Source organism: Coccinella septempunctata, chromosome 7, assembly GCF_907165205.1.
Source record: "Coccinella septempunctata chromosome 7, icCocSept1.1, whole genome shotgun sequence".
NCBI lineage: Eukaryota > Metazoa > Arthropoda > Insecta > Coleoptera > Coccinellidae > Coccinella > Coccinella septempunctata.
The window spans coordinates 20,076,978-20,095,560 of record NC_058195.1 but is presented as its reverse complement, the minus strand read 5'-3'; the positions used below and the strand labels follow the sequence as shown (position 1 = coordinate 20,095,560).

General features: G+C 36.0%; 1 protein-coding gene across 2 annotated transcripts in view; it reads left to right on the top strand.

Moving 5' to 3' along the window:
- LOC123317891 (disks large homolog 5) overlaps positions 1-18,583 on the top strand; it is a 128,119-nt gene that overhangs the window by 81,351 nt on the left and 28,185 nt on the right. For both annotated transcript variants that reach the window (XM_044904503.1, XM_044904505.1), the window contains exon 5: positions 8,742-8,934. In XM_044904503.1, coding sequence (XP_044760438.1) covers positions 8,742-8,934 — 193 coding nt within the window. The remainder of the gene's footprint in view (positions 1-8,741; positions 8,935-18,583) is intronic.

Below are 18,583 nucleotides of genomic sequence, written 5' to 3'. Positions count from 1 at the left end.
ATGAACCTGAGAATGTATCATGAGTGTACAAGTTACAATGAGTTGATCATACCAATTGAGGGGGCACGATTACCAGAGCAGGACTTCCACGGTGAAGCAAGGAACGAGAGTGTATCAACTTGTATCATGGTTTACCATTGATCATTGAACCATAGTTGAGAAGTTCACATCGTGTTCTGAAGGAAAACTACTAAATCCACTCTGGAGAAAATGAGGATTCATTCATGTGAGGCGGTGTTTTCTCCGAAGTGTGGAAGATCTCTACTGTTATACCAATTGAAAAAGTGTCCAATGCTAGAAACTGGAGAATTCAGAGGCATTCATGCCAGTCTACAAAAAAGTTTCAGAATATGTAGTTAGTGACAGCGCCCACCAAAGTAGCGTAGCACTGACATGGCACATACATGACAAAGGCTATGTATAATTTTCAGATATCGCCAACTGAGTGAAGTGTCAGTTGCGTGAAATATGTCGTTCTCAGTTCATATCTGAAAATTATGCATCGCCTTTGTCATGTATGTGCCATGTCAGTGCTACGCTACTTTGGTGGGCGCTCTCACTAACTACATATTCTGAACCTTTTTTTGTAGACTGGCATTGCATGAATGCCTCTGAATTCACCAGTTTCTAGCATTGGATACTTTTTCAATGGGTTTAACAGCGGAGATCTTCCACAATTCGAGGAAAACACTGCCTTCATTGAAATTATTCTTCTCGAGTCCAGCTGGTCCAGTTTTATGGCAAGAAAAAACTGAAAACTGAAAAAAACTAGAGTCCCGCAAGATTCATTTCGAACCTTTACTCCAAATGTTTTGAAAATGTTGTCAACAAAGATTTCATTGAAAATAAAACAATCATGATTCTAAAGTGACATCCATATAAGGGCGGGTTACTAGAAACCAGCGGCTCCGTATTTCGTGAGATTTAGGTGCAGTAAGGCGACATACCGACTGACTCAAAGTATCTGACTGAAATTTGAAACATTGGCGCCTTTTCAAATGCTGTTGTATCTCTAAATAACGATTAACTAATAGATTTAAAGTTTCATTGAAATTGCCGGCATTGAAAGAGTTGCTTTTTTCAATGTGTCCGATAAAAGACATCCTCGTTTTGTTGAATAGCAAATTAAGTCAATCAAGTAACTCATCAACTTTCGGATCTTTCTGACATCTTCTTTATCTATGACATTGCACGCTGCATTTTAAGAGCTTCTGATCTATACCAGCTAGTGTTCTTTCCTCGTCTTCTCAAACTACTCATATATTCTTTCGAGATCTCGTGTTTTTCTTTGACCCCAAATTATTTCCGGCCTTTTCAAGTAAATAGTGTCAACAAACTATACCTTGTTTAAAATTGGTACCCCACAAGCGCTGGTGATTATCATACAATGGGAAAGATAATATTTTTTATCAGATTTTGATTTTAGTAGGTTGAGATGCCGTCGGGCGTCCAGTTGTGACAATTCCTTTTCTCGAAGAAGTTTCCAGTGAAGAATTTTTACACAAATGCGCCTTATTGTCAACTGAACTAGAACGTTTCTATAGGTATACCCTTGGAACATAGATACATGAAATGGCCATTGCACTGCTACGAATGCATTTTTTGTAGTACTCACATTCGAAGTTCCTCTGTCTAGCGCGACATCGAGGCAGTGGCGTTACATGGAAAAATTTACAGACTTCCTGTCTATTCGATGCTTCACTGGAAAATATTTCTACAGCCCAAATAACTTGTCTGCTGAACATCTGGAGAAAACCGAACGGTATCTTATTCACAAATTCCCTTGCACCGCTTAATGCCCTCGTTTTGCTCACCACTCAGTTTTTTTTTGCTTACCTATGTACATTGAGCTATAGACAATTCAAAGTGCCCTGCTAGTGTAATATTACACTAGCAGGGCACCTCAACGGATCTTTCCAATATTGGTTCGTTTTGCTCATTTATACTTCACGAGTTTTCGGAAAAAATGGTTTTTTCTTTTCACCCTAGCGTGTGGTATCTGCGTTCAGCTCTAATTTTGCTCTTTTCAAATCTGCAATCAGTTTTTCTCTACCACTTACCGTTACCTCGGTAACGGTAAGTGGTATTGTGACATCATCATCTATATCTCGATATAGATGATAAAATGTGCCCTTCTGGTATAATATTTCACTAGCAAGACACGTCAACGGATCTGTCCGATATTTGTTACAATCGAATGTCCCGGTTTGCTCATCTTTGTGGAATGAGTCTTCTGAATGAGTAATTTTTCTTCCTTTTGTCAGACAAACAGTCAAAGGTTTTGTAATTTTGGCGTAATTTTGTTATGAATTTGCGGTAGTATCCTGTGAGTCCCTGTTTAAATTGAGCGAAGCCCCCCTCCAACCTGTCTCTAGTCGACGCTCTTGACCAGCTTCGGTGGCCACGTACAGTACCCCGATTATGCGGTGCGCAGCAGCCCCACTCTCGGTGTTTTTCAGAAGTGGAAAACTACACATTTAAATCAATTTCTGGAATATTTGAAGGACTATTCATATATATTAATATGGCGCCTACTAGTACGGTTGACAAAAGTGAATCTCTTACAACGGAACTAAATAAAATAATTAATAAAAGTATATTAATAGACATTTTGGTGCAGCGATCGGTGCCGGATAGTGTTTCCAATAAAGTAGTTAAAAAAAATTCCGAAAATTTGTTCGATGAAACGAGTAAACAAGACATCTCCTCCCGTCCGGTTGATGACGTGCCTATTCCAACAAATGAGTAGCGGCTGAAAATGGAGAATGACCATCTGACGAAACAATTAGTATTGTGACCATGACGGATTGCGAATTTTGACGATGTTCGACGATAGCCGACGAACCGGGAGCCTCTGCGGACCAGACTCTGTCGTTTTGGTGGTTGTGAGATTGTTCTACGGTGAAAAGCTTATCGTCGTGAACAGAATGTGATCCCATTGCTGAACGGAGTTGGCGGCACCTATGAAGTTGTACGCACTTGTTTTCATCCGTGAGGAGTTGAACTTTTTGGAGCTTGTATGGCTTGAGTTTGAGCCTCTTTTTGGCCATTTGACGAACGGATTCACGGTGGATACCTGTCTCACGGGCTATTTTCTTCATGGAATTCGACTTAAGGTCAGTTCATATTATCCGTCCGTCTCGGTTCAGTTCAGCTCAGCCAAAATATCTTTCAATGTGTTTTATATGGACTAATTCATACTATCCGTCTCCGACCCTTCAGCACCTATCGGCACGCTTACGGCCGTCCGACGGTATTCTTCCAGAGAATATTTTGCGGATGGGCTGAAGGGCGTGGTTGGACTGAACGAGACTGAACGTATAATATGAATAAGCAACCGCTCAGTTCAGCTCAGTCAATCGAGGGTTTTCCTTTGTCGTGAAAGCTTCTTTGAACTTTTCTTTTCTATTATTTGCGACATTTTTCACAGTATACAGGATGATTCATAACTATTGGGACATAGGCTAAGGGCAGATTGTTTGGACCAAAATATGGCGATAGGATCAATTATAGATCACTAAAATATTGCTGTGCAAAAAAGATAGACGGCGTTTAAGTTTTTTTTCGTTTTTTGCTAATAATTTCACTGTATATTTTTTCATCCGTTTTTAAGAAAAACACAATTGAACAGTTCAGAGCCGATGCTTCCGATGAAGGGGATTTGAAGTAACGACTTATTTATTCAATTTATTCATTTCGACGATAAAGCATAATTAAAAACAATGTAACATAAAATGAATAAACTTAAATTGAGTGTTCTACGTGTCCTCCCCCTACTTCTATGCCTTTTCTAATTCTTTCAATAAAGGACTTTAAAACTTTGAAGAAAATATTATTCTCTCCCCTTATAAAAAATTCAACTTTAAAGCCCTCTATCTTTTTTCCACAGCAATATTTTATTGAGGTATATTTGGTCCTATCGCCATATTTTGGTCCAAACAATCTGCCCTTAGCCTATGTCCCAATATGAATCACCCTGTATAATCGAAATGATTTCCTGTTCATTCTAAAATAGCCATGATGGGTGGACCAATTTTTTTTATAATGTCCAATATTCACCTTCAACTTTTCTCTTTTCAAATATTGGTTAGACACCCAATCCTTTTACCGACTTTTTGTTCCTCTTCATCTTCGTCTAACAATAATGCAAAAGCACAACATTCATTCAGGCGTAATTGCAGCAAAAGTTTACGTCCTATGAGATAGGGCACGAAAGAGACACAACGAAAATAATAATACTGATAATTTAACAATATTTTTAGGGTCCTTGTTGTACTGTTTTGATCAAAATGAAAGGCTTCATGTGTCAAGTGCTGGTCAATTCGAATGCAACCGAAGATTCACGACACACGAAGCGGAAGGTGACTGAGACGATCGTGACTGATAATATGAACGCAACCTCCGTCAACGGCTAATGATCCTTCCGCCGGCCTGAACTGAGCGGAACGTATAATATGAATCGACCTTTACTCGCTTCTTGATGATATTGCGATTGCTAGGCGTATTAACAGTGCGTTTTCTCCCACTTCCTGGCCGACGACCATCATGGCCAAGCTCCTTGAAACGGCCAATTGCATCAGAAACGGTTTGTTGAGGCACATTGAGCAAACGAACAAATTCGCATTGACGCTTACCTTGACGAAACAGCTCCAAAATACGTTTGTTCGAAATTCTGACACTCTGCAAAATAAAGTAATATCGAAGAACTGAAAATTCATATATTAGTACAAGAAAGTGTAAAGAATCTAATAGAATAAACATTATTTGGCTGCGCTAAAAAACTTTCATTGCAGAACACAGTAAAATATGTCCGAAGTTTTTCTTGTCACCCTGTATAGAGCACCTAAAAGTGATTTTAATATATTTTTAGATAACCTTGAAAAGATTTTCAGCATACTTAGATATACACTATGCAGGGTGTCATTCCTTGGAGATTTCAATTGTAAATCTTTTTGTGATATTATGCATTGTAACGGTTTTGTTCGTACTGTTTTTGAACCAACTAGGGGGCCGAACTGTATCGATAATATATTTATAAATTTTGGTGGCGATACTGATAGTCATATTTCCAAGGCGGTGGACTTCGAGTTTTCCGATCATCGTGCGCAGTTACTGGAGGTAGACATTCCGTCAAGAGTTAAAACTTTTCGACCTTTGACTGAACAGGGTATGTTGTCTTTTCATAATGTGTTCTCTTTCATGGAATTTCTTGGATTATGAGGATGGTACCGTTGGTGATCGTTTTGGAATTTTTGTTGATGTCATTGCCGATGCATTCCATTTGTGTTTTCCTGTCAGGGTAATGAAATCTAGAGGTAAGGATGGTGGTGTCCATTGGTTCACACGTCAACTAAAAAATATGCGTTATGACCTACATTTGCTAAATAACATGTATTCTCACTTTCAAACTGAAGATCTAAAAAGAGCTCGTAATAACTTTAGGTTAAAATATAAGCAAAGAGTGAAGCAGGCTAGGATCGAGGCTAATGACAACGTTAGTATACATTCTAATAATGTTGCTAAAATTATTTAATACTTGGTGAAGTCGCAAGGAGGTTAACTATGGAGTGCCCCAAGGTTCTATTCTTGGACCTCTATTATTTTTGATTTTCATTGATGAGCTGCCACTGTTCATGGGCATCTATTTAACAATTTCTTCTGCTGATGACACAACTTACTCGCTGGCATCCGATTCTCTGGCTGCCTTGCTTGAGCAAGTTGCGGCTGCACAGTCGAGGGCTCTCGACTGGTTTACTTCTAACAGATTGATAATAAATGAGCAGTAGACCATTAAACTTGTTTTTTCTTTGAGAGACAAAATGGCCGGCCAGGAAAATTGATAGAAAAAGTGCATATAGGAATGTTTCAGATGTACTAAGAAAAATTTTCGTTTCATTCTTACACTTCTAGACCACCAGATCCAAGAATCAAAACGAACCGATATTGTGTCTATTATGGAGCGGATGTTCCCCATTATTTTTTCGATAGTTCAAAATGGCCGGCCAAGAAAATTGATATGAAGGGTGTATAGAGGAATGTTTCAGATGTACTAAGGAAAATTTTCGTTTCATTCTGACACTTCTAGACCCCCAGCTCCAAGAATCAAAACGAACCGACATTTTGTCTATTACGGAGCGGATGTTCCCCATTTTTTTTCGATAGTTTAAAATGACCGGATAAGAAAATTGATGGAAAAGGTACATGGAAGGGGAACATCCGCTCCGTAATAGACAGAATATCGGTTCGTTTCGATTCTTGGAGCTGGAGGTCTAGAAGTTGCAGAATGAAACGAAAATTTTCCTTAATACATCTGAAACATTCCTCTATACACGCGTCTCATAAATTTTTTCGGCCGGCCATTTTAAACTGAGTGAAAAAATGGGGAACATGCGCTTCGTCATAGACAGTATGATGGTTTATTTTGATCCTTGGAGTTCAAATATTGCGAAAAGAAGAAGAGAAATACGTTTTATAGAATCAGTTCATCCTTCTCTGCATATATATATATATATATATATATGTATATATATATATATACATATAATCATTCGCTTCAGCATTCTATTCTAAATGGGGAAAAATTAATCGACTGCAGCACCGATATGGTAGATACGATATTGACCGTGGTGGAAAAGTCGTTTCGGAGCTGGCCGGCCGAGAGCTAACATCACCATGGTTCAAATATTACTGTTCGAATACTACTCGTGATGAAATTTAAGCAGGTAAAATTTCTCTCTTGTAATATTCAAGTTCGTTGCCATTCGGCAATTTCGCTCATGACATTTTTTCCAGGATCACTCGCCTTACGGCTTGTAATTTTGATACAAATGTTTTTCATCTCTAGTGGTATTATATATGAAAATAATGTTCATATATACAGGGTGTCCGGGGAATAACTGTACATGCTCTCACCAGAGATAGAGTTGGACTAGCTGGTTACGGATTGACCATAAAAAATTAATTTCTGGATTTCCATAGAAAGCTATAGGGTGATTTTCCAACTTCATGGAAATACTTAGACCATCATAAAATCCAAACTTATTGACGGATATTATTGAAACTTGGGAGGTTATTGACACATGCTAGGGTCAAGTCGGAAATATATCAATTATTTCATTATTCCAGGGCCGGACTCATTAATCTTCATTTAAAGTGTTCAGGGTGAAAAAAACACTTTGTATTTCGAATTACAAATGATTGATTTGCTTTTTAGGAAGAAGCTGAATTATGCTTCAATTTTTGGTATCACTCAAAGTTGTCACATCAACAATTATTTTTTTATGAATTTTTGAATTTGGATAAAGTTCGAAAAATTGAATTTTTCACCATGAAGAGAACTGAATATCTCACGTTTGAATATAAAATGCGAAAGTATTAGTAGAAAATTTACAAAAAAGTTCAGAGCTTCAATAAGCATTTCATTTCTCTGCATTTTTGAGCTTGATCTTTGAATCTAGTTAGATATTTTGTAAAATTCTCCCAAACTGAAAATCATAAAACTCATGATTATTTGAACTTGCCATACCAATTTTGAATTCATATAGAGGTTTTCACATTGGAAGAAGTGTAACTTTGGTCTATATCATTGTTGTCGAACACCCGGTATACATAAGAATAATTTTGAAATATGCTTCTGTATACCCTATACACATCACCAATTTTTTTTTTCAAAATACCTTCATTTACTCCCTTAAAGTGAAATCCGCGTCCGGGGTGGCCACCCAGTATATCAACAAATTATTATAGTCTTCTTCACCTTCAGTGACTTTTTTAAGAAAATTAATTATTCATTTTCGACCTGCCCAAGATGACTAAGGTAAATTCAGTTCAGGTAAATAAATTGCAATTTTCGAACTTTATCCAAATTAAGAAATTCATAAAAAAATAATTGTTGATGTGACAACTTTGAGCGATACCAAAAATTGAAGCATAATTTAGCTTCTTTCTAAAAAGCGAATCAATTGTTTGTAATTCGAAATACAAAGTGTTTTTTTACCCTGAATACTTCAAGTTAAGATTAATGAGTCCGGCCCTAGAATAATTGATATCTTTCTAACTCCACCTTAGCATGTGTCAATAACCTCCTAAGTTTCAATAATATCCAACAATAAGTTTGGATTTTATGATAGTCTAAATATTTCCATGAAGTTGGAAAATCACCCTGTAGCTTTCTAGGTAAATCCAGAAATTAATTTTTTATAGTCAATCCGTAATCAGCTAGTCCAACTCTATCTCTGGTATGAGTATGTACAGTTATTCCCCGGACACCCTGTATGTTCTTATGGAGCTAAATATTCTTATGTATGACGTACTGTTGAAATCGCCAATAAATCAGCTATCCAACGATGCAAAAAAAATACTGAGTGAAATACGAACGTGGTAGGTTGTTTCCGTTATAACCGAAAGTTTCAGAGGTCTAAATATATTATTATTTTACGGAGAAAGTTCATTGTCAGAATCCCGAACATGAAAGTTCCCAGTATCGTGATCAGTTTTCGATAAACGTCTAATAAGGCATAAATCACCTTGTAGGAGTGTGGGCTTCATTTTATGAAGATATTGCGATACCCGATAAAAAATTTGCACAGTACCAGCCAGATCTTGGGAAATTAGTCGCATATACTTACCTCATAAATTTAGACAAGATATGTATTGCGTCACATAACACGAATTCGCTTATCATGGAGCGATTCCATATTATTCGAAGAAAATTTCTGTTAAAGCCCGTGAATATTTTCTAGGATATCATGAGATTAAAGATAAACCTGGTGATAGTCTGTATGTACGGTGTGGATTCGATAGAGCTGGAGATGAGCACACGGAACCTCCTCAGTTGCAATTCAATAGAGACGACGTTCTATACGTGGATAACACCATGTTCAATGGTGTTCCAGGTCAATGGCGAGCGTGGCGTTTGGATGCAGATGGTCATAGGTAAGATAGCTTTTGTTTATCATTGAAAAAACTCCAATTGGACACAATAGTGCATCCAGTATTTTACACCATTAAGAAGGGTCTACACCGTTTCAGTAATTTATGTGGGGTAAATCTCCTTTGTGACCCTTTTGTTCTTTTTTTTTTGGGTTACCTTGCGCTTTGGGAGACCATTAATGGGCGTCATGATAATTTGTCTCTATCAAAGTTCAACTAATCTGTCCACATGATTTTATTAGAAAAGTTCGAATCATTAATATCAGCATTGAGCGACTTTCCCTGTAACCGTATAGAGTAGGATTAGTTCAGTTTTCTACTGTCACAAAGAGAGTATATATATGTTAAAGCTAAAGTTAGGCACGATAAAACAGGTATTTTAAAGTAATCAATTTACAGCTTGTGAACAAAACTCGTAAACTTGGAGTCTTTTGTACAGGGTGGCAAAATTGGTGATACCTGAACTACAACTTTTTTACACAACGAGATAGAGGAAAGTGATTGTACTATTCACTTCGTCGTTTTTCGAGAAACTAATAATGCCATCAACTGCATCCCTCTATCTTCTTTTGTTTTCAAGTTATAGGCCAAAATTGTAATTTGATTTCAACTTTTGTCATTATCTCCGTTCTTGTTTGGGCTAGGATGTTGGAATGAAAACACTGTACAGACACTTTTTTTGATAGCAATCCAGTGGCGTACTATGATTTTTTCCAGCAGGTATATTTGCTGAGCTATAACATAATGTTGTGTTTTTTCTTATGGAAAGGGTCGTTTAAAATGACGTAGAAAGTATCGCCATTTTTTTCCCATTTCAGAAATATATCATACATCGCCCTGAGATTCGTTCAGATATTATGAAAAATATAGTTTGTATGTGAATTTTAAATGATTGAGTATTAACCAGGCACAGAATAATATGTGTTTACGCATGGTTTAATTATTATTTTGCGTTTGAATACTTGATTAAATCCTCCGTGGCTTGATCTCGGTATAGAACAACTCACAGTTATTACTTATTAGAAGTTATTATTTGCGACATTGTGGAAAAGCATATTCGAAAATCACGAGAAATATAATATGTTAAAATGTTTTATTTTGGCGCATGAGGATAATAGGGCAGCAAGTGATGCATATTTCCATTTTTACCCCGAATGTAATCAACCGAATGTTAGGTATTTCAAACAGTTGGCATATCAGTTAGCTGTGTTTGATTCTTTCAAAAGGCCACGTTCGAGTAGTATGAAAAAAAAACAACCAAGATGATATAACATGATATTTGTATGTATAATATAATAAAACATTTTAACATATCATATTTCCCGTAATTTTCGAATGTTTTCATGACTTCGAATTCTAATAACTGTACTAAATCGAGATCAAACCATAGAGGATTGAATCAAGTATTCAAACGCAAATGCAAAATAATAATTGAACCATGCGTAGACACATATTATTCTGTGATTCAGCCTACTTAATACTCAATCATTTAAAATTCACATACAAACTATATTTTTCATAATATCTAAACGAATCTGAGGGAGATGTATGATGTATGATATATTTCTGAAACGGGAAAAAAATGGCGATTCTTTCTAGGTCATTTTAAATGACTGTTTCCATAAGAAAAACCACAACTTTATGTTAAAGCTCAGCAAATATACCTGTTGGAAAAAATCATAGTACGCTACTGGATTGCTATGAAAAAGTGTCTGTATAATGTTTTCATTTCAACATCCTAGCACAAACAGGAACGGAGATAATGACCAAAGTTGAAATCGCCCAAATTACAATTTTGGCCTATAACTCGAAAACAAAAGAAGATAGAGCAATGCAGTTTATGGCATTATTAGTTTCTCGAAAAAAGACGACATTAACGGCACATTCATCTTCCCCTATCCCGTTGGGTAAAAAAGTTGTAGTTCAGGTATCACCAATTTTGCCCACCCTGTACATGAAAATAACTATTCGAATTTTGATCGTTGTCACGTTTTTTAGGTCGTTAACATTTTCATAGGAATTCTGTTCGTTTTTTATTATTCTATACCGGGTGAATCAACAGATTCTCTCTTGTAAATTCTAGGCTAGAGGAACGATTCAAACTTTGGCAGAATCGACTTTACTTAGCTGAAATGATCTTCAAAAAATGTCGATAAGTTCATTTCTTCAACTGGCATGCCTCGAAACTTTCTGTCTGTTGGATACCCTAGTGAGTGGTCTTCATATTTATGGACACATTTCAGGCCTCAAATTAATCTTGAAACTATTCATTTAAGGTCGTAAGTGTTTTCAAGGTAATGATCTCCAGTTAAAAATATAATCATGAAATTTTTCTTTTTAAGAATTCGAAGATGACAGCGAATTGACGGAAAAGTTCATTCAAGTCATCCAAAGTAGACCTCTTTTATTCAAGACAGGCTATACTCATTCGAAAATAATTGAAAAACTTTTCGGGGTATTTTCTTAAATCCGAATTTACTTTATGGAATTGACGCTGAATTAAACGCTGGGAAATGATTGGGTGTACCCAATATTTTCTCTTTTGCCGTATTTTCTTCCGCCTATGGAGCTCAAAGGCTCACACCGTTGCTAACTCGTCGGAGTCCATATTGCAACTGAATAGTTGCAAGTCGGCGTCCACCTGGAGACCAAACTATTCAGTTGTGGGCGCACTCGAACCGCCTGCGATCAAACTGTTGAGCAACTATCGCGAAACTGAAAAGTTGCTCTTCCTCGACAGACCTTATGGTATATATTGAGGGTTTCAGCCATGTTTCCCTGAAACATAAATATGAACAACGTTCAAATTTGGACAAGTAATACGTCATCCGCTTATAAATATCAGTAATTATAAATCTCAATTTTAATATGACCCTGTTTGGCTTCTCCATCAGAGTTTGGTATTTGCAATTTGTATGCTTAAGGTCCCGGGTTCGAATCCTGATTCAAGAAAACTTTTTCCCTTGAATTGTTCACTAGGAATTGCTTTTGAGAAACCATTGTATGTGCTAACACCACTAGTGGCAGAAATAATATTTGCTTAAGTTCACCATTCCAATAGGTAAAATGAAAAAAAAAAAGGAAATATACAGGGTGTCCCAAAACTAGTGAATCAAACGTTCCACCACGATAGAGTAGACCAAATACTATTGAATGACACCAATATTAGTTCAGCGATAATGTACCGTTTCCAAAATAATCAGAATTTTATGAAAGAATCTAAAGCTGCCAGTTTGTGACAAAGAATAGCTATTTTATCATATAAATCCTAGATTATTGTTTTATCACACCTAATTAAAATTAATTAATTAAGTAGTTAATCGAAAACCCAAATAAATGTAATGTAACGTTTTCTGCGCTTAATTAAAACGTCCAACCGATTAAAATTATTTATTTGCACTTATACTAAGGCCCGGTACTTTCACCTTCGAATAAATTTTATTCAGTGTGAATAAGTATCTGTCAAATAATTTGCTATCTGGGTCCCGATTCTCGAATGTGTAGGAATTAGATCCTATAGGAACATGATCCCATGCTTTCAGTTCCCATAGGAAATCATAATTTGACGTGATACCTATTCTCGAATTCGATGGAATAGTTTTTCCCATAGGATTGATAGAATGAGGTTTGTCGATGATAGTGTCTTGTCCTTTAACGAATACACCAATGAAAAAGATGTAAATTATGTTGGTAATATGTAACATATTGTGTGGTATGTAGTTCTGAGGCTGAGGTTATATTATTTTGACATCGAACTCAATGAATGAAAACTTCATGACTTTAATATTGTGTTCAAAGTGTTTTGATATATTTTTATTACTACTTGTTCATAATACATAAGACAGCGAAGAAAGATGGATAGAAACGGAAATAGAAGAGATCGAAGAGGGGCCAGTATCAGTAAGGAGTAGAAAAAACTTCTGATTGAAATAATGGAGACGTCTGAGGACTTGAGAGACCTAGGTCATTGGCGAAGAAAAGGCATATACTAAATAATTATATATGTACATATATTATTAAGTCAGCATTAAGTTTTCAGATTAGTTTGTTGAAATGTTATTTCTTGTTGAGTTTAATTATTTATTATTCAGATTCTTGTTTTATTGTCACATAGCCTGTTCGTTAATTGTTGTATAATAATTTCGTTTACAATGATAATATACGCTGAATTTTCTCTAATGTTTGTTTTGTTCTCAAACATATAAAAGAATATTTCATGATAAGGGGTAAATAATCATAAAATGTGATAAAAAAAATATGTTCGATATAAAACTGTAACATCCAAATTCGGAGGAAATATTTCCGAAATGGTCGTTACGGTGAGATGATTACTTTTCCTCACGTCACATTTTGGAGCTCCCTGAGTTGAAAGTGTCTTTGAATATTTTCTGTTGTGAAGAAAATATTTCGAAAATGTTTGGTGATTGTTATGATAATCAGTTATTGTGACGGAGTTTGCAACGCAGCTCGTTCCATGTGTAGATGGCGACCAGCCAGGCACATTTCAAAAAATTCAATGAATGAATATGTTCCTAATCTTGAATTCCGAAAAATATTGATTCGCGAAACTGTCGAAATGAGAACATAAACGTCAAACGACCCTGTATCGTCAAATTTTCCCACTGGAAACGGCTCATTCCCATAGAAAAAACCATAGGAAGCAGTTCCTCTGAAATGTAAAGGAATATGTTCCCATACTTCAGTTCGAGAATACAGAATTTGAAAATTCCATGGGAAATGTCATTTTTTTCCTATGGTGTACTCTAATGATTTGTCAAAATCAGCTGATTGTTCGTTACCGTGGGGCACATAAAGCTTTTTATTATCACTATAAAGAGGCATTTCTGAGAAAGTTATAGATTTATCACTTTAATATAACGTCAGGAAGAACATTTTTTCCAAAAACATGCACAAATCACAATACTCGACCAAAACAGCATGAGAATCAATGCAGGGAAAAGCTTGTGTGCCACACGGCAACGAACGCTTAGCTGATTTTGACGAATCGTTAGAGTTCCCTATAGGATTGCATTCCTACACATTCGAGAATCGGGCCCCAGAAGAATACCTTATTTCGGTGCTTTCAGATGAAATTATTTGACGAATAACAATTCTATGAAAACACGGTATACTACTTTTCACTGATTGATGTAAAATAAGACATCGCATTGTAGAAGTTGTCATAATTCCAACTAGAAGCAAATATTTCGTGAAAATCACTCAAAGTATAATCATACATCCAGAATCTAAATATCAACCAATAATGAGGTACCGACATTCGATCTATGACAAATAAAATCTTATAGAGTTTCAATGATAGATTTATTCGATGAATAACACTATCTGAAACTGAAAAGACAGCATTTTCACTTATTCTATGAATGAGACTTATCTATCGAATAAATTTATTTATTCGCACGTGAAAGTACCGGCCCTTATTATTAAGTTTCAATGACAGATTCATTCGATTAATAACACTATCTGAATGTGAAAAGACAACATTTTTACTTATCCTACGAATAAGACTTATCTATGGAATAAATTTATTCATTCGCACGTGAAAGTACCGGGCCTAACACTTATAACTAACAAACTATGTCACTACTATTTATTTACACTCGTATTTATTTCCACTAGTTCGTCGCTTGCACTATGAACTAACTGTACTTGACCACCTGCTCCTCCGCTGGGCTTAAATAGGCGCCGGAAACATTCCCGTGCCTTCGCGGTCTTTCCAGAATAAAGCGACCGCTCTGGTTCTCGAAAGGTCCGACTGCAAGGGTCGGACTGGTTACACTGTCCCCTCCTCAAGCCGGTTCTGTCCCAGAACAGATTTCGTTAATTTCTCCGAGGACCAAGGCGAAACCTGCACTAATCACCATTCCTACAGTAGCCTTTCTGATGGATGTAGCACTCCACAGTTTTTCTAGGCTCCTTGGTTTGCTTCGGGTTAAAATTGCATACTAGGATCCATATACCAGTCTTCCGAAATACCACCTCCAGCATGCTTCGCACAACCTGCCAATTCAGCTAGTCCAGTCCGCAACTGAGCTTGGGAAAAGCTAATTTCCTAATTCCAAAGCGTTGAAGGTCTTTTTTCAAGCTATGCAGTGCCGTCCATAGATTCATATAGGTTGGCTTCTGATGGGAATGTTGCTTGGTGACTAGGTAATAAATGAACCGACCGTCAGCCTTCAATTTCAAATTCTTAAACCAATATTAAGGTCGCGTGTGCAAAACGCTTTCTTCATATTCATTAAAGTCGTTTGTGTTTCGCCTATTCTGCTCCTTATCTCTTCACTAGGATCCCACTTGTCGTTAATAACACTTCCCAAGTAGATTAGTTTATGTACACGTTCGAGTTGAACACCATTCACATAAATTCCGTTATTTACAAAGTTGCCATTTTTGTTTATTATCATATATTTGATCTTGCTGGTGTTAAATGTTAAGCCTTATTTACTGCAATAAAAAGTTATCCTTTTCATGAGGTTCTGCAATTGAGCCTCCGAACTTGCCAAGATCAGGGTATCGTCTGCATATCTGATGTTATTTATAATTTTTCCATTGATTAATATACTCTCGTTGCTATCTTCTAAAGCTTCGATGAATATTTGTTCCGCATATAAATTGAAGAGTAGTGGAGACAGAATACAGCCCTGTCGAACGCCTCTTCTGATCTCCCAAGTGGACACTCGCTGTTTGGTACCAATGAAGATTCGCTATCAATCTAACGTCCTTGTCGTCTATTTCAGTGTCTTTCAATATTTGGAGCATCTGGTTATGTTGGACTCTATCAAACGCCTTCTCGAAGTCAATTGCACACATATACACACTTTGGTTCATATCGCGACATCTTTGTACTAGTACCTGTGTGCTGAATAGGGCTTCTCGCGTTCCCAGGTCTTTCCTGAATCCAAATTGGGTATCCTGAATCTTATCATCGATCTTCTTGTACAGTCTTCCATGTCTGACTCGCAGAAGGATCTTCAATGTATGGCTTATTAGGCTTATCATACGGTATTCGCTACATTTTCTTGAATTGCTCTTCTTTGGAACGGTTATGAAGGTCGAACGTAACCAATCAGAGGATATCTTTCCTGTATCATATACAAGATTGTATAACTTTGTGAGCGTTTTGATGCTATGTTCACTCATTATTTTTAGTGTTTCGATACAGATCTCGTCTGATCCTGGCGATTTTCTATTTTTTGCTATGTTTATAGCTTTTTCCACTTCTTCATATGTTATAGAAGGTCCACTTTCTATACTCAACACTGGTAGCTGGCTCCTGTCATCTTCAAAGAGTTCGGACACGTATTCCTGCCATCTCTCTAACTGTTTTTCTATTTCCATTATTCTGTTGCCATATTTATCTTCGAGAGCAGTGGGAGGTCTTCTTTTTCTTTTATTTGTGATAACTTTCAAACTGTCCATTTTCTCGCTTATCATAGTTACGCAACAAAACCAATAGTTTGGGTCGAATATTTCATTTAACATAAGTGATCTTGTCATCGGGTGAATGAAATAAACGATTGGAGGATTTTATTGAACTAAATGAATATTAACTGCATCCATTTCAGAAAAACCTGACTAGAATTCACCAGACAGTTGCTCTCCATCTCAATTATTCAAAAGGTTTTCGTTAACTTTGAACCATTAAAACGATTATTGTACTTTTCAGAAAATTAGTACAAGAAAACTTTTTGTAGTGATATAATTTCTGGGAACATCAGGTTATATTTCAAAATGTCCTGCTGAAAACTAATTCTTTGGTAATTTATTGTCGGTTTTCGACCATCTCACGACCACCATTATAAGATAAACTCTGTTTCTCATGTTATGTGAAAACGATTGGGACAAATCCGACCCTGCTGCGGATTCCAACTACCGAAGGGTACCAAACATTCCTACAGATTGCTGTAAATAAATTGCAACTAACTCGAACCAGACTGATACGGCAGTTTGTAGTTCTGTTTTTAGCTGCTATGTACCGCCACTTTACGGCCCATAATTTCGGCTTCATTTCGTTGAACTTCGTTGAACTGCGTTGTACCTCTAGGTGCGTTTAATACTCAATGGTATAGGTGACCGAATTTATTCCAGTGAAATACTCTTTATTTTTATTCAACAATGACGACGTTTCGGCTATTGGTTGTAGCCATTTCTCAAGTCTAAAAAGAAAGAAATTACTCTACTTCAGATCTTTCAATAATAGTTGCAATAATACTATACAGTTTTATATACTCTTTAGGAACACAAAAAAAAGGACTAGAGAATTCCCTCACCACCATGAAATGAGTATTACCACAAGCACCATCGTTATTGTTATCTGTATTCATGATCTCTGAGATGCGAAGACATTATATGTAATAATTATCAGTAAAACTACTATCAGGTATTTGGATCATCTATTTCATCACTCCCTATTCAATCATTACACCGACGTTTCGGTCGCCAATCGGACCTTTTTCAAGGCTAAAAAATTTTTTTTTTTTAAATTTAAAATACATCAATAGACATGAAACGAAACTTCGATACACTTACATAAATGATCTCAAAGAAGTTGAGTCAAAAATAATAAAAACTGCACACAAGGTTTCATTAAAAGCGACTCTGAACTCCAGTGAAATTTTCTCAAAATTTTCTTTGAAACAAGTCAATAATTTGTAGGAAACAGAATAATCTAGGTTAGATATTAGAATCATAGAGCATAATTTTTGAAATAGAACCATTGAAGTTGTTAGGAAGAGAAGAATCTTGATCATTTTCTCAAAGGTATCAATAGACTATTATAACAACTTCAATGGTTCTATTTCAAAAATTATGCTCTATGATTCTAATATCTAACCTAGATTATTCTGTTTTCCTACAAATTATTGACTTGTTTCAAAGAAAATTTTGAGAAAATTTCACTGGAGTTCAGAGTCGCTTTTAATGAAACCTTGTGTGCAGTTTTTATTATTTTTGACTCAACTTCTTTGAGATCATTTATGTAAGTGTATCGAAGTTTCGTTTCATGTCTATTGATGTATTTTAAATTTAAAAAAAAAAATTTTTTAGCCTTGAAAAAGGTCCGATTGGCGACCGAAACGTCGGTGTAATGATTGAATAGGGAGTGATGAAATAGATGATCCAAATACCTGATAGTAGTTTTACTGATTCGATAACATGGATGACAATATGAACCCAAATGTAATAATTATATTCTTGAGAACAAATTTCTCACAAAATTTACGGTAATATATCTGATGAAAAAACGTGTGTTCTCGATGCAAAACGTGAGATCAACAACAATCCATCATCCATCCTCCTTCAGTTTTTAATCAACAATCATAACTCGTTCTTGTATGTTAGGTTGTCTAATTCGCCTATTTTCATCCTTGATCAAATTGGAATAAATTAAACTGAAATTCGCACAGTCGGTTATTCTATTCATTGAATCTATTTCTCGTTTTATAAAAATTTTTTCTATCTCTCTTTTGTTCTTTATTTTTTCTTTATATAGAATGCTAGTTTCCTCAAAATCCATATCGTGGCCTAGTATTAAAACATATTCGGCTAAAGCCGTACTTTCTGCTTTACTCGTCCTAATCGTACTCTTATGTGCGGAGATTCTGTTTTTCAACTTTTGTTTTGTCGTTCCAATGTA